We start from the raw sequence: 13,865 nt of genomic DNA on the forward strand, positions 1-13,865 counted from the left end.
ACCCAAAATTAGAAGTGAATGTGCAATTCACTATGGTGGCAAAAAAGGGCCGTCCTCTTCTGAAGAGAATGGAGGTGCCATGCGAGAAGGGGGAGGTTATCGTTTGCACCTCTTCAGGTGTAGTGTGTCCACATTTGGAACACTTTCTTTTGGCTTTGGTGACGTTCTGACAAATGGGTATTGGTAAGGGTGGGGAAAACCAGTGAAAACAGTGAGGAGGTTCGAGTTATTTACTTGCAGGAAAGATACAGGAAGAACAACACGTAATAGTTCATTAAACGGTGACTTCTTTGGAGAGCACGTGCCTTGTGCGTATAGGGAAAAAAAGCTGTAGTGTGCTAGAAGTACAAACAGCAATAATGAGAAGAAATGAGAGGTATGTGTAGTTTATTGTCAGAACAACTATTACCTATATTATCAGAATATAATAGCCAAAAAGGACTTGTAGAAGCCATGTTACATAGGAGGCTTTAAAATGAAACTGGTCAACAATACATGGTAGGAAAACGTGTACAAAATGTGCTACAGAAAGGAATCCTTCTCCTGGCTGGAGGGTGAGCTGGCTGGCTGAATTAATAGGTCTTTTTCCCTGGGAGGAGGAAGGGGGGATATGTCTCTTTCGTGAAGACGAGATTGCAGTAGGCTTTTTAAAAGCTTTTTTTCCTCCCTTTCTTCCGTGAATACAGCCGGCACTCAGGAATTAAAAAATGGATGTCATATTAACAATACAGTGCTGCACTTGACAAAGTATGATATTTTTTCTGATTCATTTAGTCCTCAGTAATAAAACATGAGAGTAATACCACACAATGGTTGACACCCGTCCTGAAACTGTTACGGTGCTTGGTAAGAGCTGCCAAAAAGTCTAAAAATAAAACTTCCCTTCCTTGCCTTCCCTCCCCCTCCATCAGTGATTGCAGTTTGGATTTTCTGAGGTCTATTAAGGAGGCAAATAAACTTTCATGTAAAATATGGGTTATGACTTACCTTATGATCTGGAAACTTATTGATGCACACGATAGCAATACGAAAGCGCTGAAATACGGTGTTCTGTATGCATTGCACTTCTTGGAAACTTTCTTTTCTTTTCACTTTCCCGTTTTTTCAAGGTAAGAAAACAGACATTTTCTCAAGGTTAAGTGGCTTGCCCACTACTTGTCTCTCTCTTGATAGACACGGTTTTATTTATGTTCACACGTTAAAGTCAGTGATGCTAATCAGTTTACAACAGTATACTTAATTATTTTTTCAGCTGAAATTTATTGAGCAGTTATCATACTTGCTTTTTCTGTAGGTAAGAGTCATCCTTAAGTATGAGTGCAAAATTATTACTCTTTTTTTTTTTTTTTAAATGCAATGGAAGTCCCAAACTCACTGTTCAAAACCTCATCTAATTAATATGTATGGTAGTTTCCTTGTTTGTATGTCAAGTCAATATTTGATGTACAAAGCATTGAGAAAACACATGTATAGTTCGCCTGCGGTAAGCGTGATTATTCTGACCTTTTCCTTTCCGTATCTTAACGTATTTCTTTGCTTGTGTTTAACAACAGGGCAGCCCAATGGACCCAATGGTCATGAAGAGACCTCAGTTGTACGGCATGGGCAATAACCCTCACTCTCAGACGCAGCAGAGCAGCCCCTACCCCGGGCAGTCATACGGCCCTCCCGGCCCCCAGCGCTATCCCGTGGGAATGCCGGGCCGAGCCCCGGCAGCCATGGGAGGAATGCAGTATCCACAGCAACAGGTTTGTGGAGGATTTTTCTGTGTTGCTTTGGTTTCCCTCCTCTCCTTCTCTTCGCTTTTGACACTGTGGTAATACAGAAGGAGCAAGAAAAAAAAACGGAAACCAGAAATAAGTATTTCTCAGGCAGAAGGAGGGTGAAGGATTGTTTTAAAAAGTGGATATATTATGTTGACAGCATGCATGTTTTCTGAAACCCCATACAGACAGAAAAAAGTTTACTTTGCTGCTGGTATCTTTTTGGTGAGAGAAGTATGTCAAATGCCATCAGTTTTCTTGTTTTTTCCAATTGACATCATATAGCCTTGTATATTTTTGGTTGTTGGTTTCTTTTTTTTTTTTTTAAATTTTCTTTCTTTCTGGCTTAGATACATTTACATGTAAGATGAAAACCTAGAGCTGACATCAGTGCAGCAAGACAAGTGTTGTCCAGTGCATATGAAAGTGTTACGTATTTACATCAGCTGTTTGTTGTTGTGGTGTTGTGTTTGGTTGGTTTTGGTTTGTTTTGGTTTTTTCCCTCCTCCTTTTGGCAGGAGCCTGAAGCTTTTCCTATTTTTTTTTCCTCTACCAACTCTTTAAAGTAAGGTTATATATTTATTTTTTTTTATATCAGAGGACATAGAAATGTAAGGATCTCCTTTTATCTACTTGGATTTCACTGCTGATGGTGACCTCTTTTGTCTTATTCTTTTAAAGAAGGTCAATTCCAATGTTCATATCGTATCCTGGGGAAGATACAGTAGTTTTCTAGAGGGGGGAATAAACCAGGAAGTTACGTTTTACTAATTTTTTTTTTAAAGTAGGAATGTGAGTGTAGGCAATGGGAGCTCTCTACTTTGTTGTGAGCACAACAGAGTAATAACTTGATCGTTGATGGGAAAGGACATTTGTTTTGTGCAACTGACTAGTTGCAGATTAACACTTTTTATGTCATTTATTGTTAAATATAGAGAAGAAAAGAAATTTTGGATTCCCTGGCAGATAATTGTCTGGCTAATTCTTGTTATTAGCGATCCACCAGGACAGGATGTTAATCAGGCGGATAATTAAGTAACGGTTTCAAATCTAGTAGTTGAGTGAATAGTACCATTATCAACAGTCTTCATTTTGATTCTTTTCTGTTGTTAAATAGATACTTACTTGTAAGGAAGAGATTGTTTAGTTTAGAAATGTGAAACAATATATTTGGTGGCTAGCTTCAGACAGCAAAGCATTTTGTCAGTCGTAAAAGGAGGAGAAATTGAAAAAAGGAGGCTTTATTTTTCTCTGTGTGGTTGTAGCCAAAATGAAGTTATTAAAACATATTTTATATTTAAAATGAGTTATTCTGCGTTATGTGGAGATGAGTGTTGAATTTTCACTTCATTTGCTAATTGCTTGATAATTGTAAATTACCCGTCAGCAGGCAGTGACCTGGCACAGCGATTGGCTGCCGGCCCTATCCGTCTTCTCACAGCATTAATATAATTGGCTGAGCAGCAGCACAGTTCTGAGCACTAATGCTCTTTAGGGAAAAAGTGAGAGGATAATTATGACATTGAATTTTTATTGAACGGACATCACCACCTAGGCATGATTTTGTTTTGGACAGCCTCCAAAGCTTCATGTGTTTGGTTTGTGAACCTCTAATGATCTGAATCCAGTTCTTTTCATATTGCTCATATATTACCACCTTTCTACAAAGGATTAAAATGCAGGAATGCAGGTTTGTAAATTGAATTGCCAACTTACCAGCTGAGTGGTAAGTTGTCTTTGGCACAGGATGCCACAGTTTGATTCCTGGCTGGATTTTTACTCCTGTGACATGAATATTAAATAAGGAGAGCCTAGCTACGCTTGTTAAAATTGGCTGTGTAGCATGTACCTAATTCTAGATATAATATCTATAAAATAAATAATATTGCGAGAAGTTTCAGAAGATTAATCTCAGTGCTTTCTGAAAATTGGAGTCCCTTACAGTGTCACGTTGAATTTATCAGAAGTGCAAGGCACTTCCAAAAACTTGATCAGTTAAAAAATACATCCTTAAACACATCCAGTGCTGAGATCTAAGTATTGTGCAGAGAGAGCGTTGGGTAGATGGATTATGAGGGTGAAAGTGCCACACTGTAGGAAAGGTGGGAAACATCAATGGGAGAGGTTGTTCTTATTTTAAGTTATAGTCTGCTGTTGCCCAAAGATAGCTTAGGGTGTCAGTTCTGTTTCCTTGGATGAAACAAGCAGGCTTTTTGTTAGACTGTGAAGATTTTTGAATTTCGAAGAAGACCTTGAGATGTTAAGTCTGGCTCTTTGTCAGCGAGTGTTGTGGCTTGAGGTTAGAACTATGGGACTTGACAGATTTTAACTTGCAGGCTCTGCTCCAGGATGCTGCAAATGAAGAAATAAAGATCAAAACCACCACCCTAAAGATCTGGCTAAAATTAATGGAAATGGTAGAAATGAAGATAATTGCCTAGATGTAGGTAGCTGGTCTATGTCATGTTGCAGCAGAGAATAATATGTTCCAGCCTGCAGCCCAGAGGTGGAGGAGAGAGATCGCGGGAAGGAAGGCCTCTGGCACAGGCAGTGAAAGATTAAAGAGGATGAAAAAGATGAAATGTTATCAGGTGCAGTCATTCTGCATATCTGCAGCATGGGTGTCAAGCACAGCCTGCTAACCTGTTGAAAAAGTGGTATCTGCGTAATGCTGCAGACATTCTTTTACAAATGCTGTTTGGTGGAGGTATGCTTTGATACCACACAGGAAGGTGCAAATAAACCCCCAAATTATTTCAACATTCTGTGTGGAAATTGCAGGATGTTGGAAAGAGTATGGAAATATGGAATATATGCTGTGACATGGCTGCAAAGGATGCTGTGAAGAGAGAAACCACATCTCCTAAGCATTTGAGCTTGGAACTCATCTCTCATGAGTTATCAATGAGAAGTGCCAGAACAAAACGCTAAGCCTTACATAAGGGGCAAAATTTGAAATGCAGACAATCTTTCTGCATTACTCACTAATGTAACCAAAGATAAAGGCATTAAGGTATATACGTAGGCATGTGGGAAAGGGAGGTAAAACTGTGATGAAGCTAATGGTAATCTGAGGTTTTCTCTTCTCCAACGCTTGACAAGAGATCCAGATTTATCCTGTGAAGATGGGTGATAGCTTGTTGTGGCAAAATGCTAAGCAATTTGAAGAATGCTGCAGTACTTTGTTAAATTTCAATGGCATGTCCAGTTAACTCAGTCTGAGTCAAATATATAAAGCATTTGGACTGATTTGGATAAAATTGGGTTAATGGGTTAGGAGATTAAAAATCAAATTATTCTGCACATGGATAAAAGGGGAAATATGAGAAAGGAAGGTGTTACCAGAAGAGTCATATGCTTAATTTATAGGGTTGCAGACTTGACAGTTTATGTCTCTTTTGTCAGTAGGCATAAATAAGTATGGTGAATGAATTATTTACAAAGTGATTTTTATGTTAGGAAACTTTTGGGGTTTTGTCTCTTTCCTGTCCACGTTCAGTGGGAGAGGAAGGAGGCAAGGGAAAGCTGGGAGCAAGGTGACCTGTGCCTATGTTGTTGGTTTTCAGCATGACTGAAACACAAGTTGCAACAAGGCCAGCGTTTGCATCCCAAAGTTTTAAAATGCTGGTCTTGCATGTAAATCTTAATACTGCTATCTCATCATCTCATGTGCTCTCTCTCCTGGTTTGCATGGGAAGAATGTAATTTTAGGATTACTAGCACTCCTCACCCAGAACTTCAGGGAGGTCACAGTATGTGTGTAAAAACAGAAAGCAGAAAAATGTACTTCCAGGTTTAACATTCAATTTCTAGTCTCTTAGATGTTTCTTGGAATTAGAGAGAGGTGATGTCAAAACTGAAAAGCCTAATATTCAGGGATACTTAGTACCTGCAAACTTCAGGCTTCATTTTGCAATACATTTCACTATAGTGTGAGTAATAAGATCTGATTATAAGGACAATAATGTCCTTTTCATTTAACTTCTTTTTCTTCCCCAACCCCTTTTGGACCTCAGGCAAGCAAGTGATCAGTTTCTGGCTTTGGTTTGAATGCCTTGTCAAAGTGTAGGAAAGCCTGCTGCTACTTTGTAAAAACATTTTTGCTAAAACTAGAAATGCCTCAGAGTATCTATTAAAGTAAGTTTTTTCTGCCATTATCTGATGGTGTTGCTTTTTCATGTTAATAGCATGTAATACTTTATTTTGTGCTGAATTTCATCAAGCTTAAAAATCAGCTCCTTGAAATAACCACAGGTAGGTTTTGGAAGTTTTCAGCAAAGTCTGAAGGCTTGAATTTATGAGTATGTTTGGAAGAATTGAATGGTGTGATGTGCCTGTTTAATCAGATGATCATTGCCTAATTGATTTTTTTTTTAGGATGCATTAAAATTCCTTGTGTACTTGATGGACTGGAACAACAACGTATTGTGTAAATAGGATCGTGTTGCTATAATGCGTAATAAATTCTTTATGAAAGATAGATCTGTGGATATGTACAAAAGCCGTTCCTAATAGCTGTTTAAAATGGAGTATTTCAGTATTTTTTCATTTCAGTACTGATCATGCAGTTGTAGTGCCTTGAGCCAGGTTGCAGTCAGTTATGAGGCTTGAGCCTGTCCTTTCTCCTTTTTTTGCTATAGAAATACTATAAGACAAAAGCGTGCTAATCACTTGTTCCTTTTAACATTTCTTTTATATTCTTGATTTGCAGAATTCAAAAATAAAGGTTGTCAGTGTCCTCATAGTTTTAAGGGTGGAACTGTAAATATTCAGAGAAACACTTTTTCATTTTTTTCCTTTTTTTCTTTTTTATTTTTTTTTAACGTACAGATTATTTTGAGGATTAAGGAAAAAATGCTGCTTTTTTCTTTTTCTTTTTTCTTTTTTTTTTGTAAGTCTTATGTGGCAGTACTTGGAGTAACTTCTTTTTAAAGGGGTAGAGAAGTTGTAAAACCTCTGGGAATGTGCAGCAAAGATTTATTGTAATGGAAACTGCAAGTCAACCAGAACTATAGCAGCACCAGTGTGATTACCTCATTTAGGAAAGGGTTTACAGTGCTCGTATTGGGTAATGTCCCAGATTGGAAATGTCGAATTTACGCCAAGGAAATCAATTGGCTGTTGGTTTGGCAGGTAGAGTTTTAAAGCTAGCAAACATAAATGTGTTTACTGCTGGGTGGCTGGTTGTGTATGTGTTACTTTCTGAAATCATCTTAATTCTAGAAGATTGAAATATGCCAAGAAAGTGAGGCTTTCTGTAATGTTTTGCTCTGAACTGTTAACTTAAAATATAGTGCATGCATACAGCAAATACTAGTCAAGTAATACGTTTGTTGTCTTTTGTGTGTGTAATTGCCCCCACCAGCTAGAAAATACTGAGTAGATTGCAATTTTTTGTGCTCCTAAGCAGCTTTTAGCACAGTTGATGTTAATATTGGTTAAGGGAGCAGACACAGAAAATAAGCAGTTTTTCATTTCTTAGCCTATTTATTTTGCAGGAACAGAGAATGAATCAAAATGATTGAATCTCAAAAACAACCAGCAGAGGACAAAACATTGAGATGTGTTGCTTTATCTTAAAGATTGATAGATGCATTTCATACACACACATAAAAAGGGAGTGTGAAGCTTTGATCAGTGTGTGCTTCAGGAGTATGTTTTTCCAGATTATTGTTTGATTTGTGTTGTTTTGGGTTTTTTGTTGCTGTTTTTTTTTTGGGGGGGGTGTTTTTCTTTTTTTTTTAATGTGTGTGGTTTATGTGCTATTTTGGGGGTTTGTTTGTTTGTTTCATTTATTTCGTTTTGCTTTTTTCCTGGGCATTTAGTTGGAGTTCTCACTAGTAGATTACAGACCTACTTAGTAATTCCTGGAAAGCAGAAAGGTTGAAACTCTTAAAGATTAGTTTTTTCCCAACTTCCTCTTCTATTAAAAACATGTAAATGAATGAAAATAATTCCTCAGTAAAATTTTATTTGAATGATGTATCTGCCATCCTGTTGAACTGCTATAAACTTCCAAGGGGGGGGGAAGAAAAAAATCAATAAAATAAGTGGAAGAAATACTTCCTGGAGCGTGTAAAGTTTGAATGCTTCCTTTTATGAATCGGAAAAAGGGATGAAAAGTTACAGCTATTTGTCTTCCTTGTAAGGTCATCTTTAAGAATGGATCTTTTGATGGTCAAGTGTTAATAATTGCAAAGAAAAGTTGCTGCTCTTTGTCATGTAAAGAAAGTTAAAAATTTCTATTTAAATTTTAAGATTTAGAAATCTTTTAAATGCTAAATACTGTGCTTGTGCAGACTGTAGGAAAATGTTTAGCATGGTTCTTTCTTTTGGGTATACTAAGCCTCATTGACTAAATTGAAAAAAAGGCTGCTACTTTAGTTCATGGCAGGATAAGGCTTTATGTTGTATTGTCTCCTTTAGAATTATCCCTTCTATTGAGTGTAATTCACTCTATAGAGGGAGGTGAGCACAGATTACAGATAATCATGGAATCAAATTTGACATAAGTTTGGGGTCTTTATGGTAGCTTAGCTCTTCATCTTAATGCTGGTCATCTGAGATTGTTTACCGAACAAAATCCCTAAAGTAGTGGAATTGCATTATTATGGTAAATAGAAACATTGCAGTAGCTCCTGTCATTTCTTCTTTGAAACTGTGTGGAAAAAAAAATGTAGGTTGAAAAGGAAAAAGAACAGATCCTTCAGCTGGTGAGAGAAAGCTTGGAAATAAGACAGGGTCGACATTTTTATCTGTTCAGTTACTATGTACTGATAGTCAGTAAATGCTAATTTTTATATCCATCCTGGGGTAAATGGCAGCCTGCTTTTGTACATAAAGTGTGTAAGAATCATCAACGTACCGTGCCAAATAAAATATATTTTCGCTACTGCTAAATGATTGTACTTCAGTTGGAATATTTAATAGCTGTAATCACATTCGTTATTCTGCTTGGAAGTGGGGACACGAGAGGGGAAAACATGCAAACTCTGTGTGTTGGTGTTCTGAAAAATGTTGCTCTTAAGGAAGCAGCAGTTATTTTGTTGTTGAGAACTGGGTTTGCTGAAGTATTAGCTGTCAGTCTGCACTGGAGCTGGGCAGGAAATAGATTTTGGTGATCAGAAATGGAGAACAGAGGGCCGTTTGCTGCTTCACTAGGAAGATACAAAGTCATTTACTTATGAACAGCTCATTTTACATGGCAGCAGGAGACATGAGTTTATTTACATTTGAAGTAAAATAAGCATCTTGCTTTAAGAAAAGGCTGCTCCATTACTCTATTCAACAGCTGCCTTATAATGACTGTGCCAGGAGGGTTTTAAAGTGTAGGTAAGGAATAATTAACTGTTACGCCTAATATTATAGTCATGGTAGTTTCTGTTAATAATATTCATCAAAGAATAATTGGCACTCCAAACTACTGAAATGACATCCAGACCCATCATGCACATGCACATTAATATTTTTGTAACCATACTTTCTGTAATGTCCCCGAGGGGCAACTCAGCAGTTTTTTTTTTTAAGTCTTGGTTTAAGTTTCTCAGAAGATACTATCAATTTGAACTTACTCAGAGGAAGCAAGGGAGGCAATAGAGTGCGCTTTTTTAAAAATAAGGAGTATGTTTCCCACAGCTGAAAATAGGGCTGAAGATAATGTGAAACCTGCCTGAAATAAGTGGGAAATTTGCTGTGACTTCAGCGGAGCTACGGTAGCACTTGGGGGCCATGTTATTGGGGTTGGGTGACTTGTCTTTGGTTGATAGCAGCATAGGCAGAATCAGCCCTCTAAGTCAATTGAAGAGAATCTCACAATGAGAAAGGTTAGTACCTTCACTTTGGTGACCTTGGGACAGAGTCAGGTAGCTTTCTTCTTGGAACAATAGACCTTTCAAGAAATATCTGATGTTTCAGTAGCTCAAGATTAGACTCCTATTGCTACCAACAGCTTTTTTTTTTTTTAAACTAAGATTTATGTTAGATTTAGTTTCAGCAAAACTGAAGTAAAAATTAGTTTTACAGTAGCATAGGAAGTGCTGCAAAAAACCAAAAGCATTTTCCACACCTTTTTCATGTAGTCAGATGTAAATGATATGGGTCCCATGCAGTATAATCAAAGTTTGCTCAGTGACCTACTTCAGTTTTCTATGTTTTATCACCTAAAATATTAAGACTTTTGTGGGAGTAGATGAATTATAAACCCTTTTTTTAAAAAAAAATCTTAAATATATTTAAGACTATTAACATTCTCTGTAGGTAATTTTTTCTAAAATTCATGTTTGTTTATATATTGCATTGCTCCTTATAACTATACTAACTGGGCACGTGTAAATGCCCTAATATAAATACTTCAAGCTTTTGGTGTTTTGTTGTTTTTCAAGACCGATAAAGGACAGATGTAAGAACTTAAGGAATAACTTAAAGCTACAGCTTATTTAATTCTTTTTGTAGGCTTTTATTCTTCTGCTACCTTGCGTGACCCCACTTTTTGGTGCTTCCCTGGTACTTGTGCCTCTTACTCGTTGCTTTGCCTAAAATAGAACAAATGTGTTAAATGCTTGCATCCTTGCTGATAAGTATTTGATCTCTGAATCTTACAATGTCTTTTGGGGGTGGGGAAGAGGAGCAAGGAGAAAATCACTGTCTATTTCTTTGTATGCTCCATCCTTTTCCTCATTTTCTGGACATTGTTTCTAAGTAGTGCTTTTTTATTTTGTATGTTTAGAACAAGACACATAGCAGGTAATAAACAATTTAGCTACTGGACAATATTAGAAAGCATGTTTGAATCTCATATTCAAATATACCTTTTGGAAAGTGAGTGAATTTGGCTTAGGTATATATGTCAAAGGGACAAATTACACTTGCTATTAGTTCGTTTCACAGAACAGTGATGAAGAGATTTGTGTGTATTTCTTGGCAAACTGTAATATCACTTGTCTTTTGAGACAAGAGTCCAATCAAAATAAACAAGGCTTATATAGCCGCTTAGGGAAGATGTTATTTTAATTATAGAAGTGTCATTACTTATCTTAAGTCTGTGTACGTACATGTGTTTTACAGGCCATGTTGGCAAATATGTGTTTTGCAGGACAGGTTAGCAAAAACCGCCTTGTTCTTTTCACAGGATTGTCTCTCTCTCTCTCTGAGCTGTTCTGTGCTGTGCAAGTGGTGCTCAGTGAAAACAAATCCTCTAAGAGTCTGTGCCAAGAACAGATTGAGCCTGTGCACGGAGGAAGCAGGCAGGGCTGCTCAGCAAGGACCTCTGCTTTGAGCTCCTCCTGCCCCTTCTGAGTAACCCCCACTTGCTCGCCTCTGCTCTCCCTCCTAACTTTCCCAGCTGGCAGCACTGAATATTGGTATGTGTTTTGACTCTTCCACCATACTGGAGGGTGTTTAAAAGGACAGATGCAAATTGACTGGGTTTGTGTTTTTCGTTGGTTTCGTTTTCTTGCTGGTTGGCAAAACTGAAGAAAATCAGAGGCCAAGATATCCCCCTGCAGATTTGGGAAGCGTGTACTTAATAGATTTATGGCCCTTTTACGTTTGGGAAGTCATCCTAGAGAGGAAACTATTATTTCTAAAATGAACCTTAAGTTCTGCAGAAAATGATACTTCAGACCTTGCGTTCACCAAGGAAAAAAAATCATACCTGATGTTGGGAGACTAGGCAGGTGGGGTTTTCAGTCCTCCGAGGTGATGCTGTGAGAAATCCCATGTATCCTTCTCAAATTGAAGATTAAGTTTTATGACCTGAGTAAATTTGCAGTCTTGCAGCAAATGGTGAAGAGTAGGTTCAGTAAATGCCAAGACTGTGTGGGTACTTGGCCTTTCTTTTTTAATTTTATACATTACATGAAAAATAATGTTTTCTAATATTGCTTTAGGCCTATAACACAGGGGTTACAAGAGGAGCATAACCACAAAAAGTAATTGAAGAATATCCAGTAGAAGATCAGATATACTTTGGGTGTATTGGGTGTAGGCTTTTCTTTCTTCTTTCTCTCTCGTGTTTTGTCATCCCATTTTTGTCTTTCATATATCTAACTATATGCTCCTGTTCTTGGCGTGCGTTAAGATCTTGTATAGCAGAATAAAAACCTGACTAAATATCAAAACCTTGTGTACATGTGTTGCTGTGTTTTTAGTGGAGTTGCTTGCAGGAGCTCTGAAACCTCTGCTTTCGGTAAAGCTGGTCTAACAAAAAAAAAGTTTTTAGCCCAAAGGATAAAATTAGTTATTGTTATGAAACCTGGTTGTAAGGCTGTTGTTTGTAAGAATGTGGAAAAATGCACGCTGCATGTAGTGTTCTGCTTAGTGGAGAAAACATGTTTTTACTTGAAAAGTATTTTTTATACATGGACCTGATCTTATGTATTCCACTTCCAGCTGTAGGCAGAAATGACTGTGTCCTGAATTCTTCTGCATAATGTATTTGAGCATCCTCAACACTTTTATAAATACTTGCTGAGGGAAAGGACAATACACTTTGGCACTTGTTAATCTTGTAGTAATAAAATGCTGCAAACAAAAGCTTTTTTTTATTGCATTGTGGTTTTGGTGAGTACTTTTTACTGTCTCAGAGATGCAAAATTTCACCAGGTTATTTGGCATTTTCAGTAGCATCTCTGAAAAAGGGAGGTGTCAAGTCTTAAATAATAGAGTTTGGTAAAGGGCATGGAAAGGAGCCTGGGACTAGTAGCAAAGCAGCATCGGCAGTGCAAGCTCTGATTGTACAAGGAATGATCATCCGCTTCCTGCGTGTCAATAAAAATGCAGGAGAGCACTTTTCCTGACACAGGGGTTGCTGAAACATCAGTGCTGTCTTTTTTTGTAATACTCCTGTGGATGTTTTTGCACAAAGTGGTATCTGTCAGAGCTTGAAATATTCTTGCACAGTTCCCTTTGAACAGGTAGCACAGGACAAGTTCTAGCACATAGCTGCTTGACATGGGGCCGCCTACCGCAGGGAAGGAATGCCTTGCTTACATATATCTGAGTTGATGTGCTAAGAACTTTGCCAGTCATTTTGCCGATTACATACTGGGCTGTAAATAATTACTGAACTTCCATTTTGAATCACAGCTTTTTTCTTTTTTTTTTTTTTTCTTTTTTTCTCCCCTGTTAAAGACCGACAATAGCAGTGGGAAATATTGAGGATACTATAACAGTGGTTAGCCTGGAGATATTTTTACAGCGAATCTAACATAAATCTGCACATTTTTGTTGCTGCGCTGTCTTTGTTTTTAGAATGCAGTATTTGCTCTCCCTGCATTGCTTTCAGTAGTACCGTACATCTGGTAATGCACGTGGTGTGGAATATGTCAAATTACAATTGAAAACAAATACTGTGAATGGTTCACCTAAAGGATGCAATAAGAATACTGAGACTAAATATTTTACTTAGAGATGCCTTTTCTTTGTTATTTTCATACACTTGGTGAGAGACTGTAGCTGTTATTTGAACAGTGGTTGAAAATAGTCTGGTCTTGTTTTCAGGCACTGGCTAGAGTTCTTTATCTATGGTGTTAACATCTTGTTTTGGAAATTGAGGTATTCAGACGCTGGAATGTGATATGCTGTGAAAATCCCAATTTCGCTGAAAAAGGCAAAGTGAATTGGGTGATAGAGCCCCTTGAAAGGACGTGAATTCACTCTTGTCCCTTAATTTTTCCTGTGGTTGAAGTCAGTGTAAGTGCTTATTGAAGCGAGCAATGTACAACAGCATATTTGTGCTCAGTTGCCTTAAGGGAATTTTCTTGTCTTTTTTCCTTAAGGTTCCCTGTCTTGGGGCAACTTTCTCTGTTTAGCTGCAGGTGAAATGAACCTTGCAAATATGTTTGTTGGCTTAGGCAGAGGTGTATGTGTTTGCCCTTATTGCTACGTTAATATTGTTAGTTACACTATATTTGCTTATGGAAAAATAAGTGAATAATGGAAGCCTGGAATATTGTGCTGGATAGAGGTGTTATGGACGCCTGGTCAGTCTTCTGTTTGCTTTCCCTTCTGGGGGAGGAATCTGTATTGCTGGGGGGCTCCCTTTGAAACCCTGTTTGTGTTCAGGAACATCACCACTAGCCGTTACCTCTCCCATTGGTTTAC

General features: G+C 37.7%; 1 protein-coding gene across 1 annotated transcript in view; it reads left to right on the forward strand.

Moving 5' to 3' along the window:
- ARID1B (AT-rich interaction domain 1B) overlaps positions 1-13,865 on the forward strand; it is a gene marked incomplete at its 5' end in the record, with an annotated part of 340,856 nt that overhangs the window by 34,591 nt on the left and 292,400 nt on the right. Inside the window, one exon of the mRNA XM_082481489.1 lies at positions 1,554-1,748. Within this exon, the coding sequence (XP_082337615.1) occupies positions 1,554-1,748 (195 nt within the window). The remainder of the gene's footprint in view (positions 1-1,553; positions 1,749-13,865) is intronic.

Source organism: Vanellus vanellus (genome assembly GCF_965231255.1).
Source record: "Vanellus vanellus genome assembly, chromosome: 3".
Lineage (NCBI taxonomy): Eukaryota > Metazoa > Chordata > Aves > Charadriiformes > Charadriidae > Vanellus > Vanellus vanellus.